This window comes from Aspergillus novofumigatus (genome assembly GCF_002847465.1).
Source record: "Aspergillus novofumigatus IBT 16806 chromosome Unknown P174scaffold_8, whole genome shotgun sequence".
In the NCBI taxonomy this organism is placed as follows: domain Eukaryota; kingdom Fungi; phylum Ascomycota; class Eurotiomycetes; order Eurotiales; family Aspergillaceae; genus Aspergillus; species Aspergillus novofumigatus.
Window position 1 is genome coordinate 245,717 of NW_020194281.1, and position 25,823 is coordinate 271,539.

The following is a 25,823-nucleotide window of genomic DNA, read 5'->3' on the forward strand; positions in this document are numbered from 1 at the left end:
TCTCCTAATACGCCGTCTTGTTAACACCACCCGCAGCATGACCTCTAGTAAATAAGAACCGTCCCCGCTGTTCTAACCATCCTCTCTCCCAACTTCTTCTTTCCCCCTGAATCCCCCTAAATAATCTACACCCTTCCAGTCGCTGCCGTTGTTTCATCTATTCTACTCGCCAGAGACTCACTACATGCAAATGTAAGCAATGGCATGATGCTGCTATTTGCTAGTGTGTCGTTGGTTCTTACTGTACTGACCCTGGGGTGTGCGGTCCAATGCGTCCTGAATTTTGACTATGGGCTGAAGAAGATTACACATGGGGTGAGCCAATGGCCGCAGAGTTCCCATGTCTTTCATAGAGTTTCCACGTCACGCAGTCCTGCTGTTGACACTCGGTATAACCGTCGACTGTCGGTAGATTGACAAGAACGTGCCTTCGCTTCATTTCTCGGCTTCTTTTCATTGCGGGATATGTGGGGCGCGTTTGGTCAATAGCACGAAAATCTGTAGATATCGCCATTCTGTATACTATTTAATTTAAGATCTAACCTTGTTTGCTGGAGCGTTTGAATCACTCTGTCATTCTCCTGCACAGTACTACCGACAAAGGCGAGTTTCAACTCCCAACAGGATTTTGCGGAAAACTCTCCTAAGTGAGAAACTAGAGCAAATGTTTTGTGTTCACAAGTAGGGTAAAGCTGGCATACCTGCCCCAATGCCGGCCTGGCAATCGAAGAGATGTAGTGTGGGATACGTACTATGCAGACCGGTAACTTATGCAGTTGTCCCTAGGTGACTTGCTCTAACAAACTTGATCATGATATAGTAAACCTAAGACAACCCTAGGTTCTCCAGCTCGTCTGTACCAAGATATATATACAGATTAGCTGCAGCATAGCATCGTTGGCCTAAAACACTAGTAGATACCAGGAACGATGCGGCTGCGAACAATAGACGTATAGCGCTGCCAGTCAGCGCCATATTTCCTCCTGCACTTTTCTTCATCACGTCCCTCCCGGTGAATGAGGAGGACACCGAAATAAAGCAAGAAGAAATAGGTGAAAACCATTCCCCACCCGCGTACTTCGGGAGTCTGTATGGCCTGCTTCTGCACGTTGCCACTGCTATTGATGCTTTCAATTATGGTGTAGCCAGCAACCCCGGTGGGCAATGAATATGACCATGACATCAGCCAATCGCCCAAATAATTGATATGGCGCGCCAGTCCCCACCAGCCAGAAATCATTAGTTTAGAGCCACTAGACGTCTGGATGCACTTGATATGCTTCATGCGTGGGTCGTTTGAATCCCTGCGGAAACGGTTCTTCTGATTGTTAGCACCACGGAAAATCGTGTACCCCGCGCCAGTAACAGTCAAGATCGAAAAGATGCCTTTCAAGCTCAATTCCAAGGGGAAAACCGCAAGGTACCTGGTTTGGATATTGTAGACGAACGGTACCCATACCAGGTGTCCAAAAGAGAGCATGTAACCGAATCCATCCATAATCACATCCATCGTGGTTAGCACGGCTGGCTCCATATACAGCCCATCCAGAACATAGAAGGTTTGGAATAGGGTAGAGAGTACGATGGAGTTGGTAATGTAGCCGTACGTCCTGTATTGGCGGGCAATGTTGGACAAGTTCAAAATAATCCACCCAAGCAGACCCGGCCTCATTTCGCACCATACATTGATATCGATTGTTCGTGAGGCCTCATCAACAAAGGGGATGGGCAACTGCACCCGAGAATTAAGCTCCCGGCCAATGAAGAAGTCATACAGGGCATTTCCAGTGTGACCACCCGGTGCCAGTTCTCTCAGCTCGGGGTTGGGTTGACCAGGTGCAGGGACGGAGAAGCTTTTCACATAAACAAAGACAGCGAGGGCTGTGCAAATCATTAAGTTTGCTGTGATGACCTGCACGTAGTTATCCCAGAGATAGGTCCATACGATGAAGTCAGAACCGTACGCGTATGTGCCCAGGGCTAGACCACTGAGGATCAAAATGGCGGAAGGAAAGGCTATAATACTGCCAGTCAATACCATATAGAAAACAGTTTCAGGTTTCATACCATTGAACTTGTAGCGAAGCCTTCCCTTGCAGGCCAATTCCGTGCCCTCGACCACCTCACCTGGTAGAAACACGTACAAAATCAGACTGAGTAGGTAATAACTCAGCACCCACAGGGTCACCCGAATGTCAAAGAACGCCTTGAGACCTCCTTGTGGCCAACCGACCTCCTCCTTTAACTTGTCTAAGGACAACGTCGCGGGATTCAGCAGCGACGGAGCAGGACAGCCGGATACATCGTTACACAGGAAGGTGAGGATGTAGATAAGAGTTGAGAGGCCGAAAATGAATACAAACGCGCCGAGACTGTTGAAAGTCAATTCTGGGTTGCAAGCACGCGATACTTCAGACGACATACGGGCCACCAAACTCATACCCCCGTTTTTCGGGAACTGGCTGTGCCATGGCCTTAGCCTTGAAATCCTTCCTTGGCGCCATGTTTGGTCGAGCGACAAAAGCTGTCGCAAGGCCGCGCGTATACCAGGAAACCCACCGAGGAGGCAGAAAAAGAAATAAGGGTTGGAAGCCCGGGGAAAGGAGCGCTGTAGGAGTCCCAAAGCCCCGGAGCTGGGAGTTTATAATAAATGTATGAAGATAGGCGTGTATGGGGATGATCCAAGAAGGCGAGCGAGTGGTCCGAGCCGGGAGATTGGTGGCCGACGGGAGCCGCGGACTCCTCTGTTTCTGTACAGTACAGAGCTAGATAGATGTTGGAGTTTCTGGTCATCCACACTATTGCACTCTCCGTCTCTCAAACACATTCCCTGTTCCTTGCTCAGCTCCCGTTCTCTCGTCGTGTCTCCTTGATTTTCCCCGCTAAATATCTCCAATCACTTTAGCCGTCTCTCATTACTACTGTCGCTCATCCAGCCACTGGTTAATTACCGGCCATCCTGCATTCTCCTTCCGCGCTTAATTCCCATAATGAGGTCGCCAGGTCTTATTTCTTTCGTCTGTCGTCGGGTGATTAGAGGATTATGTCCTGCACGTGACTCTGTTAGGCTGACACCATTACACCAAATTTCCTAGTGCTGAGGGAATCATACCACCCTACATAACACTCTACATGCTAGTGCTTCATTTCTTTGAGTCTAAACGCTAAGCATCCATCGTCATCATCTGTCCGGGATTGGAATCATTCTGTAGCTCCTCCGCTGCAGCTACCATTGGCCTATGGCGCCGGCCATGCCACGCAAAAATCGAGTGTGGACGCGGAGAGAACTCGAAGGATTGATAGCAGATGGCCATAAGATCATAATATTGGGTGACCAGGTACTCAAGGTCGACGCGTGGCTACCATATCATCCAGGCGGCAATAAATCCATATTGCACATGGTTGGTCGGGATGCAACGGACGAAATCACCGCATTGCACTCAAAGGAAGCACAGGCGCATATGCAAAATTATGTGATAGGAAGAACACACGGAAAATGGGAAAATTTCTTGCCTCCGATACAGGGAGGAACGTTCAGAACGCTGGTCTCGAAGGATGTCGACGACGAAGCGGTATCTGCCGAAGAAGATGTCAGCTCATCTGGACAATCGACACCACCATCAACAGTCTTCGATTCCGAAGAGACAGGAGACCAAGTTCGTCTGAGGCGCGCAAGAAATGATACACCCATTTCCAGAGCTTCATCGTTATCCCCATCAGAGCCGGAGCTGGGGAATTTCGGATCTGCGGAAGCGTCAATCGCCCACGCCATATCATCTGACCTCTCAAAATATCCTCGTCTGGATAAGAGGTCCCAAGACGAGGTCGCCTCAAAGTACCGCCAGCTCGACGAAAAGTTGCAATCCGAAGGACTCTACGAGTGTCCGTATAGCTCTTATGCTGTCGAATTTATTCGATACTTGATTCTCTTCGTTCTCTTTTTGACATGTCTTCGCTATTCCTATTACGCTTTTTCGGGCCTTTTCCTTGGATTACTCTGGCACCTGCTTGCATTCACCGTCCACGACGCCGGTCACCTAAGCATAACCCATGGATTCCACACGGACAGCTGCATCGGGATTTTCATTGCCGATTTCCTCGGTGGTCTATCAATCGGTTGGTGGAAGCGGAATCACAACGTGCATCACATAGTAACCAACTCCCCCGAGCACGATCCGGACATCCAGCACATGCCGTTTTTCGCCATCTCCTCTCGATTCTTTAGTTCCCTGCGCTCGAGCTACTACGACCGTGATATGGAGCTCGACGCTGCAGCACGGTTTTTCATCAAGTACCAGCATTACCTCTACTATCCCATACTGTTATTCGGCCGTTTCAACCTGTACCGTCTAGCATGGTCATACCTCCTTGATCCGGCACAGGCCCCCGGAAAGGCGCAGCATGGTGGCATCGCTACCTTGAAATGGCCGGTCAGGTATTCTTCTGGTACTGGTATGGCTACCGGACGGTATACCTCTTGATCCCGACGTGGTCGTCCCGCATCATGTTTGTGCTCATCTCGCATATGGTCACCGCCACGTTGCACGTACAACTCACACTCAGTCACTTCGCTATGTCCAGCGCCGATCTGGGCGTCGATGAGTCATTCGCTCAGAAGATGGTGCGGACGACCATGGACGTCGATTGCCCGCCGTGGTTGGACTTTGTGCATGGCGGGCTCAACTTCCAAGTCGTGCACCATCTCTTCCCTCGCCTCCCGAGGCATAACTTGCGCCGGGCGCAGCCGTATGTGAAGGAGTTCTGCCGCGACGTTGGAATTCCCTACGTCATATTTGGTTTTACGCGGGGGAACAAGGAAGTCATCAGCAGACTGGGCGAGGTTGCCCAGCAATTGAGGGTATTGGAGGAATGCAGAAAGGTTGCTGCGAAGGATTTGATTGAGGGCCGCCATGGCCATTGATCAGGTTTTCCCTTTCCTTATCCCTCATAGATGTAATTATCAGTTGAGCCACAATCCTGACGATCTTCAGTAAGCCGTGCTATCCTTTATGGAGTAATGCAGGAGAAGTACGCAAATAGTTGAATATGTATATGTATATGTACTAGTATATTGAGCATACTGGATGAATAGGAGGTAATGGCAATAGGTAGGACATGCACTTGACACTTCAGGTCCTCAAGCGATATTGTCACCAAGACGGGTGTGATTCAGGCGTATGCGGCCCTAGTTCATTTGCAACCTGGACGACTTCCTATTGAATTATATTACTACTTGCTTAGTTCAGAAGGTACAAGAATTGACTCCGCACTACCACCCTTGGCAGAATATTTAATAGCATTTAAACATTTGAATACCTTCAAATCTGACCCCTATCAAAAGGCATAAATAGGAGCTAGATAGTCATTCATTTAGAAGAACAAGACCTTCATTGATTTTCAATCAGCCATACAAGTTACTAGTGATCCATGAACGGTACTAGCCTTAGCGATTTCAACACAGAGACATGCTTCCTCATGATTGATAGGCAGTGAGCGTTGTAGAGGGACTCAAAAATCGCACGCTATTTTAGACATCCCCAATTCGATCATATCGGTTGATGCAGATGCCAATACTTTGCTGTAAGGAGAGAATTGGGGTCCGTTAACCGGTCCCGAGTAGATTTGAAACGTCTTGAGCTCCCTTCGCTTGACAGCATCCCAAAGTCTGACCGTTTTGTCCGAGGCGGATGCGACACACTTTCTGTCCTGCGAGAAAGTTATGCTGTTAACTGGCTCCCCATCGGCCGACGAAGGTGGTTTAGCTGCAACTCTGGCAGAACTGTCGGCGAACCCGCTCCTTCCTGCATATACTAACTTTTCTCTCTTTGAACCCGCCGCCCTTTCCTCTGTCTAAGATGAATTCAACGCGGTGTTCCCCTACTATGCGTATTTTCTTCCTGCCTGCTTCCCCAAGCCCTAGGAGCCATTGAAGCCGTCAAAGATGAATGGGTCTTATCACCCAGCCACTGTACGCGTGCAGGCTCTGACTTTGGCCTACTGCAGTGTTGATAGACTGACATGCCTCGTCAGACAATTCCATTCTGGGTTAATGAGCAATTTTCTTCTTTGATATTCATCTTTGCTACGTAAACTAGAGCAATGCTTCTCGCATTAAGCCAATCGTGATATTGTATAACCTGGGCCCACAGCAGAGAACGACGCCACCACATTTTTTGAGGTGGGCATAGATGGGAGGATCGTCTTTCCCAAGTCCTCTGTAAATATGTCCTGCATCCGCCGCGTCTGCGTCTGCACGTCCACCGGGTCCGGCTCTGGTTGTGGAGACTTCCCACGCCTAGGCTGCTGTATCTGTGTGAACCTTTCAACCGGCTCAGGCTCCTGTGCGGGGTGCATATGCTGGCCGCGCTCTACGTCTCCCATTCGTAGCAGCTTCTCTCGCAGAATTCTGAAATCACTGGATCTGGACGCATCAACAATGTCCGCCCATTCCTGCAGATAACTTTCTTTTGCTCCTGCCTCCATAATCAGAGCTCGTTTTTTGTGATCCATAATTGCCTGAGCAAACGCCGTTTCCAGCTTGTTTGCTTCTTCTACCAGCGAAGCCGCATGATTTGCAACATCCAGCATCTGTCGTAATTTTGTCGACTGCTCAAAGGCAGAAATAACACTCAAATTCGGCACCAGATAGGCCGGTCCTTGTCCAGCCGTCAACATGCGCGGAATGCCAAACGTAAAGAAATGGCAGGCCTTGATGGACATTGACAACCGCATGTCAAACTCCCCGTGGCACTGGACAACCATTAGAAGTCGAACTATTTCTGGTAGTCCACTTTTACTCCCTGGCTCTTCGTAAAGGCGCCAGGAAGCGTGCATCCTGTCCTTGACAACTCCATGGATGATCCGGACACCTTTAAAAGTTGACTTTTTCCCCTTGGAGCCTTCCATGCTGATATTGACACTAGAAGGACCACCACTTCCTGAAGCGCCGACTGTGAGCTTTTGGCCCGATGTGATCTCCTGTTCGGAAACTTCAACGCGATCTGCCTGTGGCATAATAGTGCGAATATGGGGTGAATCTCCGGACGGGCCCTCACGCAGCCTTACGTCTGCTTTTGCATAACGTATGCGGTGGTTCGTGGAGATGGACTTCATGAAGTTGAGCTTTAACTGAATCAAATGCACGTCCTCGTCGTCGTGTCTAGACGAACGTATTGACTCCAATTTGCCATCGAAGAATATGTCATGATTGTCGTACGTGGCCAAGATGAAGCCGTCGCCGTTGTCACAACGGACCCCATCCCGAGCATTATATGTGAGATTTGCAGACATTGACCCTTTGTCGCAGATTTCTGGCCCTTCAACCTGGCTGTTTCCTTCTAGCGGGCGTCCAGTAGCCAACTCCTCTGCGTCTATTCCTACTCTAGACTTAGCGTAGTGTGACTGGCTTACATCCTTAATAGGTTCAGCCGTCGCTCCGTGTCGAAGAAACAGGTCCGCTGTTTCCTTTGATCCCCTAAGATTGGCCAATTGCAGTGCTGTCATTCCGTTGGAGTCTCTTATATGTATATCGGCCTCATGTTGGAGCAGCAGCTCTGCCACATCCTTGCATCCATAGAAGCAGGCCAAGTGCAACGCCGTATTTCCATCAGCATCCTTCAAATTGATATCTGCCCCATGTTGAAGGAGTAGCTCCACCACATCAGGCCGCGCAGCGGGGCCGAGCAAGTGCAGTGCGGCTTTCCCGTTAGGATCCTTCATGTTGACATCCGCTCCATGTTCAAGGAGCATTTTCAATACTTCAGCCTTCATTTCATGAACAGCTAAATGCAATGGTGCGCACCCGAAATTGTCTCTGAGGTTGACATGCGCCTGGTATCGAAGGAGTAGCTTTGCCATTCCTTCCATTGCTTTGGCGCTAGCTTTGTGCAATGCTGTCTTTCCATCATTATCCCTCATGTCGACATCGGCCCCATTTCGAAGAAGTAGTTCAGCTACTTCTATATTATCCCCAAGGTTGTTAGTAATGTGCAGTGGCGTCTGTCCATCATTGTCCCTTAGATCAACATTTGCTCCACTTTGAAGGAGCACTTCCACAAGGTTTTTAATTCCCCGAAAGCTGGCTACATGCAGCGGTGCTTTTCCACTGGAGTCTCTGATGTTGGCGCTTGCTCCTTGCTGAAGGAGCACTTTGGCCATATACGTATTGCCGGTATCACAAGCTTTTTGAAGCGCCGTCTGCAACTTAATATCCCTCGAATCGTTCATTGATGTTTCCAAATTCGCTCCGTGGTAGTGATGATATCAATTTCGAAGCAGAAGGGAACAAAATGGTATGCAAGGATTCCGTCCGTTCGTTCAGGAATTGTCAACCGATTAGAATCTCTTACACTGCCTAGTCGTGTTTGAAACTCTTTATCGAGGCTGTGTCTGTTGAAACGTTGCGTCTGGCGCTGTGATTACCGTCCCTTGCAACACTAATTCCGGCTGTCTAAAAGGAAGACTTGTGCTGTGTCGCGGAAGACCGCGGATTGAAGAACCTCCCAAGGTAACTAATGGGCACCCGTAAGCACTAAATAACTGGTCACTCGAAGAGACCAAGTCGCTTACCGAATAATACCTATGTAGGACTTCGTGCGGTTAATATGTTGGCTGTGCACTGCGGTCAACCACAAATATTGGCAAAGGATCCCAACGCTACTTCTGTCAAGCTTCTCCGCACAACCCCTGCTGCTTCAGGTGGCCACGTAGACGTGACAATGCAGCGAATGTGATGGTGGCTGCATCCGAAATCCAGCAACAATGGAAAAGTTAGCGGCCCCTTTGTTTGACTGACTTTATTCGGATGGAGATATCTTATCTGGCTGGACGGGGACCTTTCCACTGCTAAATTATTTTGCTGGGCTAAAAAGGCAATTCTTGCTGAGCCGGTCTTGATTTATGTTCTCGACACCCGGTTCCTTGCTTCCTAGTAATAATTGGAAAGTCTGAGCTGCTTCCAGAGAAGACGTCCAACACGAAACTTTTCATCATGCTCTGGTCGGTCTTCGTGCTTCCTGAATTTGCGTTAGCTTATCCCGCCCAATCAAACCAACTTCTTTCTCGGCGGATAAGCTGGCATCTCCGGGTAAGGTTTTTCCGCCCTCTGTCGCGCATGAGGTCGAGGAACAATTGGTTGATAATCCGAACACTAGCTGGGCTTGTAATGGATGACCGTATAACAGTATAATCTAGTAAAGCCTTGGGATCGGCATGTACAGCCTCTAACATCTCCACGATATCGTCTCGGCCCGCGTTGGTTGCGAAGCGCAATGCTATGGAGTACTCTTTGCTTTGGGGGGTGATACTGACACTGCAGCAATCCAAACGTCTCCGGACAACCTGCTCATGGCCCATGAGGGTTGCCAACCACAGCGTTGCGCCAACCTCGTCGTCTTGGACGGTGGCACCACTGCCCGAATCCAAAAGCGCCTGGACCACACTTGGGAGACCGAGATAGGTCGCCCATATCAAAAACAGTCTACCCAAGGTTTGGTGCGCGGGTCAGTCACGTTGCAGAGTACAAGGACGGAGCTTTAGAAACTGACATCTTAAGTGGTATTCACACTGAGCTGAAATCAGAGCCGAGCTGAGACCTGGCGTAAGCAGGAGATGTTCTGATTGCGAAGCGCCAGGCTACCCCCCAACGCACCTTGAGGAAGCTCCCCTTGTTTTTGTGACTGGCGAGGATTTATGATATTTTTGGCTCAGCAAATATATTTCTTATCTTAACTGGTCGCTATTGCTAACACTCCAACCCCACTCATCACTTGGTGTTGTACAGACTGCAATAATCTGACTTTGTTGACAAGACTTTTTATTCTGGATGTCCTCAGCATCGTGCGTCGTAACCCTCACTGCAGACTTTATCCAAGACGGCAATGAGAACACGTAGGCGTATGTCTGCAAGACTTGTGATTGCTTTCCATTACTTATGGATTAATAAGACTCAAGCGAGCAAATAGCGTTCTACTCTACATCATGCCTGAGACTGTCTGTATTACTACTAATAACCTGAATGACTTCTGCTATATTTTGGTTCATGCAAACTAGAATATAAACTATTTTCCGCCTTAGAAAACATATCAGACTAACTTAAACTCCTAAGCTTTATGCTAAACCAAACCTAATGAGAAGCCTTTATCCTCCCTAGGAAATACTTTGTAATCTTACTCTATAGAAGATGGTTCTTTTACGTTAATCTTAATAGAAGATTGTCCTCTTTAGACAAGGTAGTAATATGCACGCCAGTGGCATAGCTAGATAGTTTATAGTCACTATATGCCTTATGCTCACCTAGTAGAGTTGCATAACCGAACCGCTAAAATCGAATCCAACGTCACCGAACTCGCAGCGGTTTGGTTCGGTTCCTAGATTGAGAAATCGCACTGGGTTAGGGGCGGGTCAGGGTCGGATCCAGGGGCTCAGCGGTTAAACCGCTAACGAGCTGCAGCCTTACTAATCAGCTGTCGTGAGGCTGTTCAAGGTCACCGGCAGCGACTATGTGCAAGTCTCGAGTTGTCATTACAGTAAGAACTAGTATACTTTCCAGAATCTAGCTGCAATGGTATTGAGATGCTGAATTTTGCCATACTGCGAAAGCATGACCCAGTACCTTGTGAACTGTGTACATTTACCTGATATCGAGCTTGCTTCGAGAGAGGTAGATCCTCGAGGGACCGGGCATTTCGGCTATTGGACTGGAATATAGCGCATATTATCGACAGATCAATAAGCCTCATTCATTAGCCAATTTTGTCATATAACTGAGTGGATCAAAGCGCGTTTCGGCCTTCTGTCCGTGACCCGAATGCTGCCCACGTCATCCAGAGGCTGCCTAGCGAGGACGGGGTATTACTAGTGCTCGCACTCATGTCTATTACACCCTGTACATATACAAGCTGTAGCATACTTTCGCAATGTTTGGAAAAGACTTGTTCGGCTTAAAGACTCTCCTTCTTCAGATAGGACATGGGGGCCATCCTCATCAACTCATATCATCCCCTCTTACAACGATCGTCGGGGTAGTCTATACCTTATTAAACTACCTGATCTGGATACTAGCTTCAGTGAAAAATGAACGGCGACCACGCATCCGAGTGGTCTGCGTCTCCGATACTCACTCCCAGCGTTGCGACATCCCGTATGGCGATCTTCTGATCCATGCTGGAGACCTGTCCCTTGACGGAAGCGCAGCCGAGATCCAGGAAGCCATCGACTGGCTAAAGTCACTACCGCATCCCCACAAGGTCGTGATATGCGGTAATAGTGATCGGTTTTTCGATATTCGTTCCCGGTTAGCCGACGACGCTGTGACAACATCTTCAGTAGAGAGTGGCCCACGCGAAAGGGTTCCTCCGCCACAGAGACCTGGCACAGCCTTCGACTGGGGCGATATACATTATCTCCAGCAAGCTTCAGTGTCTCTAACCTTCCCTGGCGCTTCCTCTGGTGTTCCACGACAGATAAATATTTATGGGGCGCCGCAAGTCCCTGTTTGTGGCGGCCCTGAGAATGCATTCCAATACCCAGTCGATCACAATCCGTGGTCTGGCAACATTCCTGCATCTACTGATATCCTGGTGACACACACTCCGCCAAAGTTCCACTTGGACTGGTACCACGACTCGCCGGAGGGTTGCCCTTTTTTGCTTCAAGAATTGTGGAAGGTTCGTCCGTTACTACATGTGTTTGGGCATGTGCATACATCATATGGATCAGAGCGAGTGCATTGGGACACATCTCAGAGGTGGTGGGAGAGGTACTGCCTGGGGTTATCGAAGTTGTCCAGCACTGGATTGGGGCTCTTTGGCCGTGCAGATTTCCTTCAACCAAGACTGTGGCTGGACGCTGCAATGGTTTTGTTGGCGGCAATGTCTACCATTGTGAGGGAAATGGTCGGGCTGCGTCATCGTGAGAAATCATCTACTCTCATGGTTAATGCTGCTTGTATGAGCGAGGATGGTTTAACATTATCAAAAGAGCCTATTGTTGTGTACATATAGCAGCCCAAAGAGCAATGCCAGTCGATAGGCTAAAAGCCCTTGTCTCATAAATACGAATTGAGTCTCATGCTCGGATTGTTATTCTCTGAACCACGAGAGGGACCCCGGACACCCAAGGGTTTGGTAAATATGAGGCAATGACCGTGCGGATGCCGAACCAGCATCTGCTTGCTACACACGCGGATAAAATTGGCGTCTCAGCTGACAACGCTCCCGCCTTGTTCCTGCAGGTTGATCCGGAGAAATGGCCCAATGTGAATGAGGCATGGGCTAAACTACGGGACAAGTACAATCTTGATCAAGGTGGATGGGACAAGGCCACGTGGGATTTCCTCAGTTTTGTACTGGGAGGGGACTGGAGCTGTATTGCAACAATGAGTAAGGCGCGGCGGTTGGGATGGGATGGTCATGCTGATACTTGGGAAGAGCTGGAGCATACCTTCAGGGTTCTTGAGGAGGCGGGTATTTTGCCTCCAGTGGACAAGCTCAGAGCAGAGTTTTAGGAAGGCCTATCCACCAGAATAGGTGTGCAGGCAGCGGTAGAATATCATCTCCTGGTGGTATGCATAGCAGTTGCTTGGCTGTAAGAATCTCAGACTATTTGATTAAGGATCTATTACTATTAAACATACAACCGTACCTTGCTTAGCTAAAGACTCACCACCACAGACGCTACACGAAGTACATGGCTAATCATTTACAGTTACCACTCCTCACATCGTAAATGCAGCGGAACCGCCAAATGGTCCGGAGATGGCAGTGTTCCGAACACGTACAATGCAGACATTCTTGGCCGCACCGACTGTTCCAGTGCACTTCATTCCTTTAGGCACCTGGACTTTGACCTCGTAGTCCATAGTGCTGGATGTCGAGAACCCGGCCACACCGGGGATGTTCTGAATCACTTTGGCCGACACGAACGCCTTTGCATTGGTACCCCGCTGGAGGGATCAATGTCGGCTGTGAGGGGTCCAGCGCCGTCTTGGTTTACCTAAAGTATGCAAGTTAATATCGGACCGTTCACTTCTGGGAGTATCGGTCTACCTGGTGATAAATGACAGTGACAACCCCATCTGCAGAAGCAGTAGGCAGACCCGTGCTGGAACCTTTGCCAGAGTATAGCTGAATACCATTCTCCTTGGTGCCCTGGGCTGTCATTGCGCCGGACTTAAGACCTGGTACGATACTGAGGGCATCATCCACCGCGGATTGGGCGCCTGTTTGCCATATCAGCCTTGGTCTTCCTGAATATAATGGAGTTCCTTACTCTTGATAGTCCCACCCAGCGGGGTTTTGTCTGCGATATCCTGGACGCCTATGCAATGTCAGTGCTGCTCATCTTTGGTCCATACAGTGAATACTTACCATTAAGAATAGTTCCACCAGCATTAGTAATGACACTCGCCGCATCGTTGATAAGCTGTCGACCTGAAAAGATATTAGCCTCACTGATGCTGAAATTGGAAAGAAATCTCGTACGCCTCTCTGAGGGGGAAGCGCGACCCCGCTTCTCCGTCGCCGTGCCCATGAACTTGTTAATGACCGTGGCCGCATCCACCGGACCAGAGCCCATGGTACGGCCCAAGGGCGAAGCCTTGATACCTCCCATTTCCTGGTCTCGGATGATTGCCGTGTCTTTTTGCCCGCCACATGCCGCAGATGGACAGTCCCGTGGTACTCCATCAATGACTAAAGGTCATTAATATGAACCATCCATTGCGAGCTAGGGCAAGGGAGAAGGATGAGCTCACTCGTTAAGCCAGGCATGTCGACGCCATTGGCGCCTTTGATGCGGGTGACCAGCCCATGACCACTAACCTGGCTCACAAGCAGTGCTGTCACAGTGAGGATATCTTTAAGCAACATGTTGTCAAAGTGAAATGGACAGAGGGAGCAGTGGAGGCTTCTTGACGAAAGTATGAATGCTGGATTGCTTGACTTGATCCTGGAAAGAGCAGGATGCCAGACGCCCTTATATACTCTCATTCATACCAGTCCATCCCCTTTCTCTCATGCCCATGGGGCATTAGAGGTCTACCAATCTACAATGCTGTGCGAGAAAGCCGTTGTTAGTAAAACATGAAACAAACCCATGTGATGCGGTCAGCTCCGATTTCCTTAGGCTTATCCATGAACCACATATAGATGGCTTTGGTAGACTTCTCTCTCGTTAAGCGAGGGCAGCGAAGGTTTGATCGACGGAAAAATCAGACTAGGCCATCATGAGTACAACTCCTGGTTTCATGAACGACAAGAGTCCAATGAAATTGTCAGATCAAACCGGCCAGGTTCTTCGACTGTGTTTTAGAGTGAGACTCGGGTAAGGGTCCATTAGGTAAAATGCAGGGGAACCACAGTTTGCCGGAGATCTATGACAAGGCTTCCTGCATTCAATGTATCTTGAGCCTTGGGTGACCTCTATCTGTGCTTAAAAGGATGTGGATAGTTGTTGTTCGTGTCCCTGTGTTAGAATGTAAGAAGTCGCGAGGCCTCCTTGATCAGTAGCAAACCTAGCAACACACTGTATACCTCAAGGAACTTATTTTTGCCGTTCATGTCCTTTGTGATAGAGAATCTTTGCCCGGGGTTGCCTAGTGAGAATCTACAAGGGTCTGCCCGTAAAGTTTGTTAGCTTTCTGACCATGTTTGGGACTTCCTAAAAGTCCCATTTCGACATGCTTGGTGGAGGGACCTATACTTAATATGGTAATATAGACACTCCCCTGTTTGGTAGTCTAAAATTAGTAGCTGTAGAGTAGTATTAGATGTGGGGAGGCGAGCAAAATTGGGGCCGGTGTATGGCTAGCCTTATGACTGAAACATGCTGTTGATTGTCGAATGTGGAACTGTAGGCTCGGCTGTCGTAGTCCGCACTAGGGACGATCCATGTGATTGCCAAGTCGGTACATATAGATACTTCGCTTAGGACGGTTGATCGGGATCTGAAACACCATCCAGCCTGAAGTGGATCCTTTAAGGAGATCATCGATTGCGAACAGGTGTTTCCCTCTGGATTTTCCTCTGTTGCTATCATCACCTGGATTCTGGGCCCCTAGACAGGGGAGCAACAGGCCACTTCATTCCCTGTATCAGGCAGCCACCGACACACCTTGTTTAGTTGTTTCAGTTTATCCATGCCCAATAGGTGCCGTTTATATTCTACCACTCTGAGGAGATCCCAATTTCCAGACAGGCACGTTAGTTTGCCTAGCAAGGCGACCATTTGGGTTCGTCTTCACCGACACAGATCTATACGTGATAATGGCGTACACTTCTGTTTGTCCCGTAAGATCTGCTACTACGTGTGGTAAGCCCTGGAAAGGCTCATCCAACACCAGACGAGACCATTGATCATTGATTCCGGTTCCTTGACATGACTATCTGAGGTTAGGAGCCAATCTGTGAAATAGAAGAGAAAGTGTATGCAATGTTAGAAAACATGGGAAATCGAAATCCACAAATATGCTTCGGGGTCGCATATATAGCACATGTCCAACTGGTGTTACCCTACTTAGCTGTCCTTGGCTGGTTCTTACGATCAGAGATATTATATAGGTCGATTAAGCTCTATATATTCGTTTGATGGCTTTTCATACACACGGATATGAGTTGATACACGGTTTGCGTCAAAACTACGTCCTCAAGTAGAACCTTCCCAGTCTCGAGAGAATGGCAGATGGTTGCTCCTACAATAATTCGCCATGCATTTCAATCGGAGACACATCGAAGCAGTGCGAAGGGAAATTGCAGTGCATTGCTGCCAGTCGAATTTGCAACTAGGAGTGATACCACATGCTCCCAAGTGCTCGGCGAGGAACAACACAACCCTTTTCGATTTCGGGTGCTAGCAGACGTAGACAAGACATATATATGCCGGTGTGTCCGGTTTGTGTCCGGTGGACGCGTTCGTTCTGCTGTGTGTCCTGTTGGTTTTGTGGTCCTGTGACGTAGAGATACTGTCTTGCGAGATGAGCAGGATCTACAGTACTTGAGATTCTAGCCGCGACTCCTGCCTCCGGGACGTGGCAACGGCCGGTCTACTGTTTGATGTACGATATCTTCCACGCAGGCTAATAGCTGGGTAGGAACTACCGGCACAATGACAGTACCGGTCTTCAGAACGGGGAGCTCTGCCACAATTGCGCATATGGACTTGGCAAAACAGACTGGAACCAGAATCCCGGGGTCCACTCAACATTCTCCTTTGAACGAGACATTACTCGAGGCTACATATACATATATATATATATATATAGTGACACTCTCCAATTCGTCATATGTGAGCGTCCCGTCCGATCGGACATTTTCGACTATGTCGACCGTTCAGATGGCGTAGGAAGCAGTCTCCCTTGTCGATCTGGGGCTGCAGATGCGAGGCGCTATCTGCGAGTTGAACGCAGTGCTCCCCATGGGATGTAGTGGAACAGTGAACCAGAGTAGAAGAGTGTATTGCAGTAAAATAACCTGCTGCTGGTTACTAATTTATTGGAAGGCACATTCCAACGTGATGATCTTGCTCCTAAAGAATAGTTACAGTGCTCACAGCGGTCCACAGACTTTGCCAGAAACCATTCAATTGTTCCGTCGTCACTTGTTCAGCTCTTCTTTCATTGGGGGGCATGCTTTGGGCAGAACACATGAATTACTTATTTTATAGTCGGTGGAGAATCAATGAAAACCAAGGAAATAAGGTTCACATCGCAGAATCAAGTAGCACGAATGGGTGGTCTAAATATCTCTTAACCATGCTAATGTGTCGTATAGAAGTTCTGTTTCACACATCGGGCAAAGCAAGGCTGAGCTGAAGACCAAAGTTCGATGAGTGTCGGCTGATTATGCATATGTAACTGAGTGGCTTACCTACATTACTCGGACGATCAATGATCTATCGATCTGTGTTCCAGTATCAGACAAACACCTGGTTCGAATGCTAATAACCAACAAGGTCTGGCCCAATGGGGAGTATTTGTGTAGCGAGATGAACCACTTAGCTGCAGCGCTATCACACAGACCACTGCAAGCCCCTCCACTGGGTTCCGGCATATTCCAATCATGTAGTTGCCGATCGCTGGGAATGCATCTAGAACCTCGACACAATCATGTCGACGAACACGAAGCTGGTGTGGAATATTCCGAAAGATGATCTATCATTTCCCATAAGGGAACAGTGACTGCCATGCCCCACCTGCACGATTGATCCACACTGCCTTCGCATCCTGTTTGAAATAAGTTCTTACTTGGCATGAGGGCGATCGTGGCTACCACTACGTCAGCTCGTCTACGAGTGTTACACATTTCCAAGAGATACAACTGGTAGATATGGCTCCGTCACGAAGCGCCACGCATATCCCCGCTCATGGCAATCGAGCTGAGAGGACGTATGTCCCTCGTTCACAAAAAGCTGGGTCTGCCTTTCTTTTCTTTTCTTTTCTTTCCTTCCTTCCTTCACATTTCCCATCTAGAGCCCCTCATATTGCAAAATATATCAAATGTAACCCCTGAGAGACTGCGGAGCATTCGTGTCCGAGTATACTTTCCCTATCTCGAGTCGCAAATGGACGGCGAAATGACCGCTTCTCCTGCTGGCATATCTGCTTCGGACACACCCACCCTCGACGAGCAAACGGGTCAATCTGGACAGTCGCAGGCTCCGATCCCTAAAGATATAGCTTATCATACACTCAGCAAGGCACTTCTCTTCCCGGATATAGATCAATACCAGCACTGGCATCATGTCGCACCCATGCTCGCAAAGATCCTCGTCGACGGGAAGTACAGCATCCATCAGCAATATGAGTACCTGTGTCTCTTGGCCCAGCTCATCGTCCCAGTGCTCGGTCCGTTCCCGACACCGGGGCGAGACGTATACCGGTGCACCCTGGGTGGTAACATGACAGTCGAGCTGAGTCAGAACTTCCAGAGATCGGGCTCGACGGCGCGGATTGCCTTTGAGCCCGTCCGCTACCAGGCGAGTGTCGGCCATGATCGGTTCAACCGCACCTCGGTAAACGCGTTCTTCTCCCAGCTACAATTGCTTGTCAAAAGCGTCAACATAGAACTGCATCATTTACTCAGCGAGCATCTGACGCTGACGGCCAAAGACGAGCGGAGGTTAAGCGAGGAGCAACTCACAAAATACCTCACAAACTTTCAGGTGAAGACCCAGTATGTGGTTGCGTTGGACCTGACCAAGAATGGCATCATCGCCAAAGAATACTTCTTTCCGGGGATCAAATGCGCAGCCACGGGGCAGTCTGGCACCGACGCATGTTTTGGAGCAATAAGGGCAGTCGACCAAGAAGGTCAACTGGAAAGCGCGTGTAAAACGATCGAATCCCATTTCCAGCAAAGCAAAATCGACGCTGCTTTCCTTTCTTGCGACCTTGTTGACCCGGCGCATACTCGATTCAAGGTCTACATCGCCGACCCTCTCGTCACCCTCGCCAGAGCGGAAGAACACTGGACGCTGGGCGGGCGACTGACAGATGAGGACACCACAATTGGGTTGGAGATCATCCGTGAACTCTGGTCAGACCTCGGTATTATCCAAGGTCCGCTCGAGCCTTCGGCCATGCTGGAGAAAGGACTCTTGCCCATTATGCTGAATTATGAGATGAAGGCTGGCCAGCTACTTCCCACGCCCAAGCTCTATATGCCACTCACAGGGATTCCAGAAACAAAGATAGCGCATACAATGACTGGCTTCTTCCAGCGTCATGACATGCCCGAACAAGCAGAGATTTTTATGGAGAATTTGCAGGCATACTAGTGAGTTGACACATCGCTTTCCGTTCCACATCGCGGTTACCTTCTGGCAGCTGCTAATTGAATTGCAGTCCAGGTAAGAATCTGGAAGAGGCGACGCGTTATCAAGCGTGGCTGTCCTTTACGTACTCGAAGGAGAGGGGGCCGTATCTCTCTATATATTATTTTTGGCCTGAATGACCATTGGGCAGTGGCACGGTATTATCAATCAATAATGAATAGGAACAGTCAATTGAGTTGCATTCATTATGTTTGATGTTGGGGACTAGGCCAGATGTGCGTATGCAGGGGTTACAGACTGGCATACTGTCATTCACGGTGTATTATTTGTTCCCTGCCCTTATACTTTCCTTGCGTGGGTTATTCTTATGACAAGTAAAGTGTGACAAGTAAAGTGATACCGGCACATGAATGATGCTATATACAGTTCTTGAATGGTTATCCTTATAAAAGTCAGCGGCGTATGAGAAAACAAAGAGCAGTAATTAAGAGGGATGCTCTATTATGTACTTACTACTAAATTTAGACCTGCCTATCCCTCATTCTCGTTCTTTGCTGGCTTGCTGATGTGAAAACTCCGCATTCCAATGCCCGGCCCAGTTGCCGCATGCAGAACAACGCAGTTGTTGTTTGCTCCAAAGGATCCGCATTAGGATCTTGGCATCTCCAGCTAGCTATTCGAATAATTCATAGGAATGTCAGTGTGGAATGGGGCCGTGGACTTTAGAGTTCAGACACTGTCTTTAAGGCACTTGGGTATTATAATACGAGAACCGAAGCGAGACCTTCTGTTGCATTCGGGGAGATGATGCCCGTCGGCGAGCCACGTCTAGAAACGATTCTCCGGCTTTAGTAGGTGGTATATGCCTCCAGACACTCTTGCAGCCATGGTTTTTCTCCTGTAATTATTCCAAGAAACAGCCTAACCGAACTCTTAACAGAGTACAATATGTAACCCTCTCAAAATCACCGCCAACGCATAAGTCAAGATATGTAATATCCTCCAAAAGCCCTGGAGAAGTTTCAGTCGTCCATCGCCAACGCTTCTAGCCCTATAGAGGAACACATTCCATCATGCACTCCGACTCTCCATCGTCCTCGTCGGTACTTCGTTGGCTGAGGGCACAATGCTCGCGCCGGCGCTATCAGTGCGCCTTTGGAGCCGCGATCCTGATGCTCCTTTTATTCCACTTCCATACGACAGTGGTTCCCATGGAATCCTCCAGCAGGCTGACTTCCCACTTCTCCAAACCATCGATGGCTCGCGAGGTGTCAGCTAGCAGTCTGCTTTCACGCCCAATCTCGAAGGACCCAGTCACGATTCCCAAGATCATCCATCAAACTTGGTTTCCGGCAGGGAGCAACATGTCCGAGCAGGCACAATCATGGGTGCATACCATGCGAGAACAGAATCCAGACTGGGAATGGGTCCTGTGGGATGATGAGACAAACAACCTGCTGGTTCAGACATACTTTCCGTGGTTTTGGGATATTTACTCAGGACTGCCGAAAGAGATCCTGCGGGCCGATCTCGTCCGCAACTTTTACATGTATCTCTTTGGCGGGTACGTTCTTTTCCATTCATTCATTCATTCAGTACTATTGACGCTGACGGTATCCTGATGCTACAGAATGTATGCCGATGTAGATACTGAGGCTCTCATCCCGGTTGAACAGCTCTTCATAGGTCACGGAACTTCGGTGGCGTCACATCACAAGACTCTGTCTTCTTCGCCTCCCTCCGAATCTTCCCTAGTGCAGCGCGCGTTCATGGGACGAATGTCTCACAGCGACGACCTCATGGCCTCGGCAGCGGTGCCGAATGGCTGGATGGCATCTCCACCGGGCCACCCGTTCTGGCTCATGAACATCATCTTCTTGATGGAGCATCCCGAGGGAACCGGCGACGGGTCTGTAGAAGGACTGACCGGGCCCGGTGTGCTCAGTCTCATGATCAAGCATTATTACGAGAATTTCAAGAACGAATCTTTGAGACAGCATGTTTGCGATCGGGTGCAGCAGCGGCAGCCTTCCTGGTCGATTTTCTGCGGGGATGAATATGTGCACAATGAAAAGCTAAGGGACGCGCTGATACTGCTTCCGCGGCAGCAGATTTATCCCTACAGCTGGGCGGACGATAGAGACTCGGTCTGTCTGGCAGCTCACGACAATCCCCTGTTCGATGCAGACGAATGTAAACGGATTATGGATGTCGATGCCTGGCCAAGTTACTTCATTACCTACTGTACTCATTCTTGGTAGTCTAGCCTTGTGTTCTTACTACATATGCTATAGTGCATGTTGTATTTGCTGCAATCTCAACGTGTACATATTTCTGTTTCTATTCATTACCCTCTTTAAGTAAGTTCACGTTGGCAGTAATAACTTGATAACGCTATTTGAGGCCAACCATCAAGACCCTTTTGCCTGCATTTATCGTTGATTATACGACAATACCCTGTTTCATACATTGCTGTCATCCACTTCGTAGGGTTGCACTCCATCTCTGGGGACTTCCGCATTTGGCACTCACTAACGAGGTCCATCACTCCACTCTGCTCTCTATGCCATTGTCTTCTGTTACCGGATGTGACTCTAGTTTAGCAACGTAGTAGTCGGCCTAAGGCTGGTCGGTACAGGTGTATATAAGTGCGACCATAGCGAGAAGAGACATGAACTCTATTGCGCACACAGTAGTCGACAATCATCCTGTACAATATCCATGGAGCGCTATCGCTTCCATGGCAGTTCATGAATTTTATGGTGACCATAAGTCGAATTGGCATCTGGTCCTTGATGTCCTGTCATGGATATTCTGGTCCAATGCCACTATTCTGCTGAATAAATGGATCATCAATTCCACAGACTTTCGTATGTTGCCACTCTCTTGCTGCTTTCACTACCTGGCTCTCCTTAGCTAACATTTTTCAGATTATCGTGAGTCTTTAGTAATCCATTGTGTCTCTGCTCAGTGCTGATTCCGTAGCTATTATCCTAACATGCTGGCATTTGGTATTTGCGACCATTGTCACCCAAGTCCTTGCGCGGACGACGAGACTGCTTGATGGCCGGAGGAATATACTCATGGACACTCGGATGTACTGTCGGGCAATACTACCCATTGGCCTATTGTACTGCGGGGCTCTAGTCTGCAGCAACGTGGTTTATCTCTATCTGAATATCTCCTTTATCCAGATGCTCAAGGTACTTTAACCTTCTCCTACCTTGAAAGCGAAACACTAATGCTTCTAAGGCTGCCGGCCCAGTTGTCACACTCATCACGAGCTGGTCATGGAAGGTAGCAAAACCCTCAATCTGGGCCTTCATCAACATTCTCATCATCACGCTGAGCGTCGCAATGGCCGTGTCGGGCGAGATCAGGTTTTCCTGGTTAGGCTTCTGTTTCCAGTTCGCGAGTCTAGTCTTCGACGCCAATCGACTCGTCATGGTTCAGATTCTTCTGTCGGATAGTGGTCAGAAGATGGACCCGCTGGTCAGTCTGTACTACTTTGCGCCTGCGTGCGCTGTGATGACTTCGCTGGTGGCCTGGCAGACCGAGTACGCTTCGTTCGAGTGGAGTTCGATCGCGCAGGCTGGGTGGGCGGTCCTGACACTGAGTGCTGTCATGGGCTTCATGCTTAATGTCTCAATCTTTCTCCTGGTGAGTTTGTGATGCACCAACAGATGATATTCTCTGCTGACACATAAAGATCGGAAAAACGTCCGGCTTAGCGATGACGCTTATCAGTATTCCCAAGAATATTCTCCTCATTGCTATCTCGGTCATTCTCTGGCATACGCCGATCAGCTCCATGCAGATCCTGGGATACAACATCGCTCTGTGCAGCCTTCTTTTCTACTCTATTGGTTGGAATACGGTCAAGGCTCATATTAACGCTCTGAGGGTCTGGAGCCGAAAGAGTGAAGAAAATGAGGTCTTACTGTCTGATAGGGTCTGACCATTCCCAGTATTCATGACTCTTAAATTGTAATTGTAATTAGAGATTGTGTTTCCTATTCTTTATACTCCACGATAATAGATCGAATGTCATATTTTGGGATTTGCTCGTAATCAATCATACGAAGCATCACTCAGGGTTAATACGTAAGAAGACCGCAGACGCAATAGTTGGCTTTGACCTGGCCTGACAATTGCTATACTGGGAACAGAACCTTCTTGGATCTGTTCATTCGCGCTCTCTGTCTCTATTTTCAGGTGCTAGATCCAAACACTCACAACACGGTCGCTGCGACAAGGATGACACTCAACACAAAAGGCACCAGGGCATAATGCTTGTAGGAGCCCAGTGGAGGACGGGTCTGATGAATGACTTCCATCTGGACATCCGCCTGAGGGAAGAAGATACCCAGGTCGTTCACAGCCATCCTAGATCTCCGTTCGGGATACTCCGGCCGACGCAGCAAATAAGCGACTGGAACCCACAGGTTGCTGACAGCAAGGTAGCCGATATGCAGCATAGGGGGCCATGCCACCGTGGTGAGCGATTCCATGACCAATCGTTTGGGAGCGGCCGTAGCGCCAGTGGCATACTCGCTGCTCACGACCGCATAGAATGACAGTAGAAATGCGCTTAGAGTCGCTAGATACAAGAAGAGGCTGTATACAAGTCCGTTATCCAGCAAGTCCTTGCGGACTTTCTTGTAGATTGGGAGTTCCGTGAAGCGGTTCCATGAATTCGCACTGCTCCCTGTCACAAAAGAGCCCTTTGGTTTGCTCGAGAAGCAGTGGAATCGAATGATCGCAAAAATGTGGGCTATGATCATTAGCATTGTTCGTAAAGGCGAGAGGCTGTCAGATATGACTTACTACTTGCAAGCCAGCTGTTCTCCAGGTGGGCGAATGGGCCGATGCGAAAGCCCGTGTGGGCGGATTGAATCAACCCATGTAGCCACGTCAAGGCGACGTGCAAAACCGCCAGAAAGACTTGAATCCGTACCAGCAAGGGCGATGCCGCAGGGATTAGACGCCCCGAAGCGCAGAGGACGGGAACTGCCGCGAATCCTACCATGTACCCAACCAGTCCCAAGACGATGGACACTCCATTGAAAGCAATGCTCCATTGCAGGGGCCGGGGAATGCTTTGGTTCGAGGAGAACAACACAGACGGCTGTTGGGAGTGACCAATCTGCCATCGGTTCCTCTGGGCAATATGCCCATCCAGCGACGACGGCACCAATCCCAACTGCAATGGTTCCAGTACCTGCATTGTGCGATACCCCAGGCCCTGCAACATCAGCGAGAGCTGCCAATCTTCCGAAAAGGAAAAGGTGGGATAGCCGCCCACATCCACGATCGCCTTCCGCCGAAAGACGGCCCCCGATCCGGCATCGATGGCCGATCCCATCCGGTCGAGCTCGGAATTGTGGCAGGTGTAGAAGTGCACCCGCGATTGTTGCAGCGGGTCACCGTCGGGCAGATTATAGTAGTACTGCCTGGTCGTGAGCAAAGCAGCCTGTGGATCTTTCAGCAAATGAGGCAGCGTGGCTCGCAGAAAATCGGATGTGGGCATGCAGTCGGCATCCAGAACCGCAACAAACTCGGGCTGGTCCTCGTTCTGCAACGAAAAAAGAGCATAGTTGAGGTTTCCGGCTTTGGCAAACACGCGGCCCGAGTGCTGTCCGCGCGTGTGGTACGACAGGTGCGGCCATTGGGAGCGTAGTTGTGCGACGGCATCACACAGCGCAGGGGACGCCCCATCGTCCAGCAGAAGCACTCGGAAATGAGTGACGGGATAGTCCATGGTGCAGGCCGCGCGGACCGTGTCCAAAACCACGTCCGTCGGCTCTCCACAGCAGGGAACCAGGACGTCGACTCGAGGCAGATGGTCGCTGCCATGGAGTCGCAGTCGGTCCCGGGGACGGCTTTGCAATGACCTGCCTGCTGCTACCGTGAGGCGCTGATCATCCCAAGGCGTACCTGGCCTGAAGTCAGTTTGCAATCCGGATATCACACGCGGCGTCTGATTCGTCGATGACTTACGGGCGAAGATATACTCGACAAGAAGCATCAGCCATATCTGCCAGGTCTGCTGCGGAGCTGTGATGACCAGGAGCAAGCGCACGAAAAAGTAGAGGTGAAAGGCCCAGATGGCCGCCTTGCTTATGAGATAGAGAGCGTTCCTGTACTTCACACTGAACCGAATGCGATCATCTGGTGGAAGCTCCCGGATGTCATATTCGTATTTTGACAGCATTGCAGTAATTGACTGGGTTATTGTCGCGGATCAGGGGTACTTCCAACTAGCTCTGTTGTGGTTGTTCCGAAAATGGAACCGATCCTGCACTCTAAAGCTCCCTCATGATGCTCGAAATCGGAATGTTCGGGTGAATAGATGAGCTTCACAACAGCCTGAAGCTCAATTATTTATCTTCTCGGTAGACATCGTCTTTGGCCGTGTCCCCCTGAAGGCACGAGTCGGTGAGGGTGTGGCTTTTGTCTAGATGCCATCGCGGCGGTCCATTGGCTGGCCGCGGGTAGTCTCGGTCCACTAATTGCCCAATCGGGGTATTTGAGGTTCTACGAGATGCGCCGACAGTCGACGAAGAATGAAGAAGAAGAGCCCAGCCAAGAGACGCCTTCCCTTCTTCTGTCGGTTTGCAATATGTTGGCAAGACATTCGTTCCTGTTACGGTCTAGATAGTCCCATCTCAGATCAATATGCGTCTCCAAATTGGACACAACTGACAGAACGACAGAAATGACAGCCGGAGTTCGGAAGTTGCCGGATCCTCCGTGTTCCGGCAGTAGCACGGTCATTTGGCGGCCAATCTCGGTCAGGATTATTCATGGATGGGACTATTCTCAGGAATCGATTCGGAGTGGTCTCTGGCTTATATACAAGAACTGCCCCAAATGTTGGAATTGCAAGACACATGGTTCGCCAGTCGCAAGCACATAAGTCGCCAGCATATTGCATATATGCCCCACTGGTGACACTGCGGAAGCCCCTTTTACTAGGTATACCATGTTCTTGACTTGTCCTAGTGGTTACTGAATGCAAGGATTAGGAATAACAATCTATATTATAGTCAGGC

The 25,823-nt window shown here is 49.3% G+C and overlaps 11 protein-coding genes across 11 annotated transcripts; 6 read left to right on the top strand and 5 right to left on the bottom strand.

The window, feature by feature from the left end:
- Positions 1-495: 495 nt before the first annotated feature.
- Positions 496-2,568, bottom strand: erg24 (c-14 sterol reductase). The gene is made up of 3 exons (XM_024823684.1): positions 2,425-2,568; positions 2,068-2,372; positions 496-2,016 (listed from the first exon to the last, which is right to left on the bottom strand). Exons 1-3 carry the CDS (start codon positions 2,502-2,504, stop codon positions 911-913), a joined length of 1,491 nt encoding a protein of 496 aa, XP_024678590.1. The 5' UTR covers positions 2,505-2,568; the 3' UTR covers positions 496-910.
- Positions 2,569-2,809: 241 nt separating this feature from the next.
- Positions 2,810-4,921, top strand: P174DRAFT_515224 (fatty acid desaturase; the record flags this gene model as incomplete). The annotated part of the gene is made up of 2 exons (XM_024832147.1): positions 2,810-4,347; positions 4,383-4,921. The coding sequence occupies exons 1-2, from the start codon at positions 3,240-3,242 to the stop codon at positions 4,919-4,921; spliced, it is 1,647 nt and encodes a 548-aa protein (XP_024678591.1). The 5' UTR covers positions 2,810-3,239.
- Positions 4,922-8,990: 4,069 nt separating this feature from the next.
- Positions 8,991-9,666, bottom strand: P174DRAFT_496075 (uncharacterized protein). Its single transcript, XM_024830877.1, has one exon. It carries the CDS (start codon positions 9,352-9,354, stop codon positions 9,031-9,033), a length of 324 nt encoding a protein of 107 aa, XP_024678592.1. The 5' UTR covers positions 9,355-9,666; the 3' UTR covers positions 8,991-9,030.
- Positions 9,667-10,916: 1,250 nt separating this feature from the next.
- P174DRAFT_377343 (metallophosphatase domain-containing protein) lies at positions 10,917-12,002 on the top strand (the record flags this gene model as incomplete). Its single annotated transcript, XM_024822743.1, has 1 exon — positions 10,917-12,002. The coding sequence occupies one exon, from the start codon at positions 10,917-10,919 to the stop codon at positions 12,000-12,002; it is 1,086 nt and encodes a 361-aa protein (XP_024678593.1).
- Positions 12,003-12,100: 98 nt separating this feature from the next.
- On the top strand, positions 12,101-12,505 carry P174DRAFT_376956 (uncharacterized protein; the record flags this gene model as incomplete). The annotated part of the gene is made up of 1 exon (XM_024822723.1): positions 12,101-12,505. A coding segment is annotated over one exon (405 nt), but the record flags the coding sequence as incomplete, so codon positions are not given.
- A 210-nt stretch (positions 12,506-12,715) lies between these two features.
- Positions 12,716-13,868, bottom strand: P174DRAFT_434425 (DUF3129 domain-containing protein; the record flags this gene model as incomplete). The annotated part of the gene is made up of 6 exons (XM_024825876.1): positions 12,716-12,943; positions 13,047-13,219; positions 13,270-13,317; positions 13,368-13,430; positions 13,482-13,691; positions 13,754-13,868. The coding sequence occupies 6 exons, from the start codon at positions 13,866-13,868 to the stop codon at positions 12,716-12,718; spliced, it is 837 nt and encodes a 278-aa protein (XP_024678595.1).
- Positions 13,869-16,544: 2,676 nt separating this feature from the next.
- P174DRAFT_288285 (uncharacterized protein) lies at positions 16,545-17,100 on the bottom strand. The gene is made up of 2 exons (XM_024821580.1): positions 16,867-17,100; positions 16,545-16,803 (listed from the first exon to the last, which is right to left on the bottom strand). Exons 1-2 carry the CDS (start codon positions 17,043-17,045, stop codon positions 16,731-16,733), a joined length of 252 nt encoding a protein of 83 aa, XP_024678596.1. The 5' UTR covers positions 17,046-17,100; the 3' UTR covers positions 16,545-16,730.
- A 456-nt stretch (positions 17,101-17,556) lies between these two features.
- Positions 17,557-18,947, top strand: cdpNPT (putative dimethylallyl tryptophan synthase; the record flags this gene model as incomplete). Its single annotated transcript, XM_024830274.1, has 2 exons — positions 17,557-18,770; positions 18,839-18,947. 2 exons carry the CDS (start codon positions 17,557-17,559, stop codon positions 18,945-18,947), a joined length of 1,323 nt encoding a protein of 440 aa, XP_024678597.1.
- Positions 18,948-19,841: 894 nt separating this feature from the next.
- P174DRAFT_377040 (glycosyltransferase family 32 protein) lies at positions 19,842-21,029 on the top strand (the record flags this gene model as incomplete). The annotated part of the gene is made up of 2 exons (XM_024822724.1): positions 19,842-20,332; positions 20,399-21,029. The coding sequence occupies 2 exons, from the start codon at positions 19,842-19,844 to the stop codon at positions 21,027-21,029; spliced, it is 1,122 nt and encodes a 373-aa protein (XP_024678598.1).
- Positions 21,030-21,508: 479 nt separating this feature from the next.
- On the top strand, positions 21,509-22,726 carry P174DRAFT_496081 (uncharacterized protein; the record flags this gene model as incomplete). Its single annotated transcript, XM_024830878.1, has 4 exons — positions 21,509-21,638; positions 21,754-21,971; positions 22,021-22,428; positions 22,478-22,726. The coding sequence occupies 4 exons, from the start codon at positions 21,509-21,511 to the stop codon at positions 22,724-22,726; spliced, it is 1,005 nt and encodes a 334-aa protein (XP_024678599.1).
- Positions 22,727-23,000: 274 nt separating this feature from the next.
- P174DRAFT_395421 (glycosyltransferase family 2 protein) lies at positions 23,001-25,144 on the bottom strand (the record flags this gene model as incomplete). Its single annotated transcript, XM_024823685.1, has 3 exons — positions 24,769-25,144; positions 23,596-24,705; positions 23,001-23,542 (listed from the first exon to the last, which is right to left on the bottom strand). The coding sequence occupies exons 1-3, from the start codon at positions 24,980-24,982 to the stop codon at positions 23,001-23,003; spliced, it is 1,866 nt and encodes a 621-aa protein (XP_024678600.1). The 5' UTR covers positions 24,983-25,144.
- Between the last annotated feature and the right edge of the window lie 679 nt (positions 25,145-25,823).

Bases quoted from the DNA above. Each gene is read 5' to 3' on its own strand.
- erg24 (XM_024823684.1), bottom strand. From the start codon at position 2,504: ATGGCGCCAAGGAAGGATTTCAAGGCTAAGGCCATGGCACAGCCAGTT. The intron at 2,373-2,424 runs GTATGTCGTCTG...GACTTTCAACAG, and splicing joins GGGTATGAGTTTGGTGGCCC to TCTCGGCGCGTTTGTATTCA. The intron at 2,017-2,067 runs GTATGAAACCTG...GCAGTATTATAG, and splicing joins GCTTCGCTACAAGTTCAATG to CCTTTCCTTCCGCCATTTTG.
- P174DRAFT_496075 (XM_024830877.1), bottom strand. From the start codon at position 9,354: ATGGGCCATGAGCAGGTTGTCCGGAGACGTTTGGATTGCTGCAGTGTC.
- P174DRAFT_288285 (XM_024821580.1), bottom strand. From the start codon at position 17,045: ATGCCGGAACCCAGTGGAGGGGCTTGCAGTGGTCTGTGTGATAGCGCT. The intron at 16,804-16,866 runs GTAGGTAAGCCA...TTTGGTCTTCAG, and splicing joins TCATTGATCGTCCGAGTAAT to CTCAGCCTTGCTTTGCCCGA.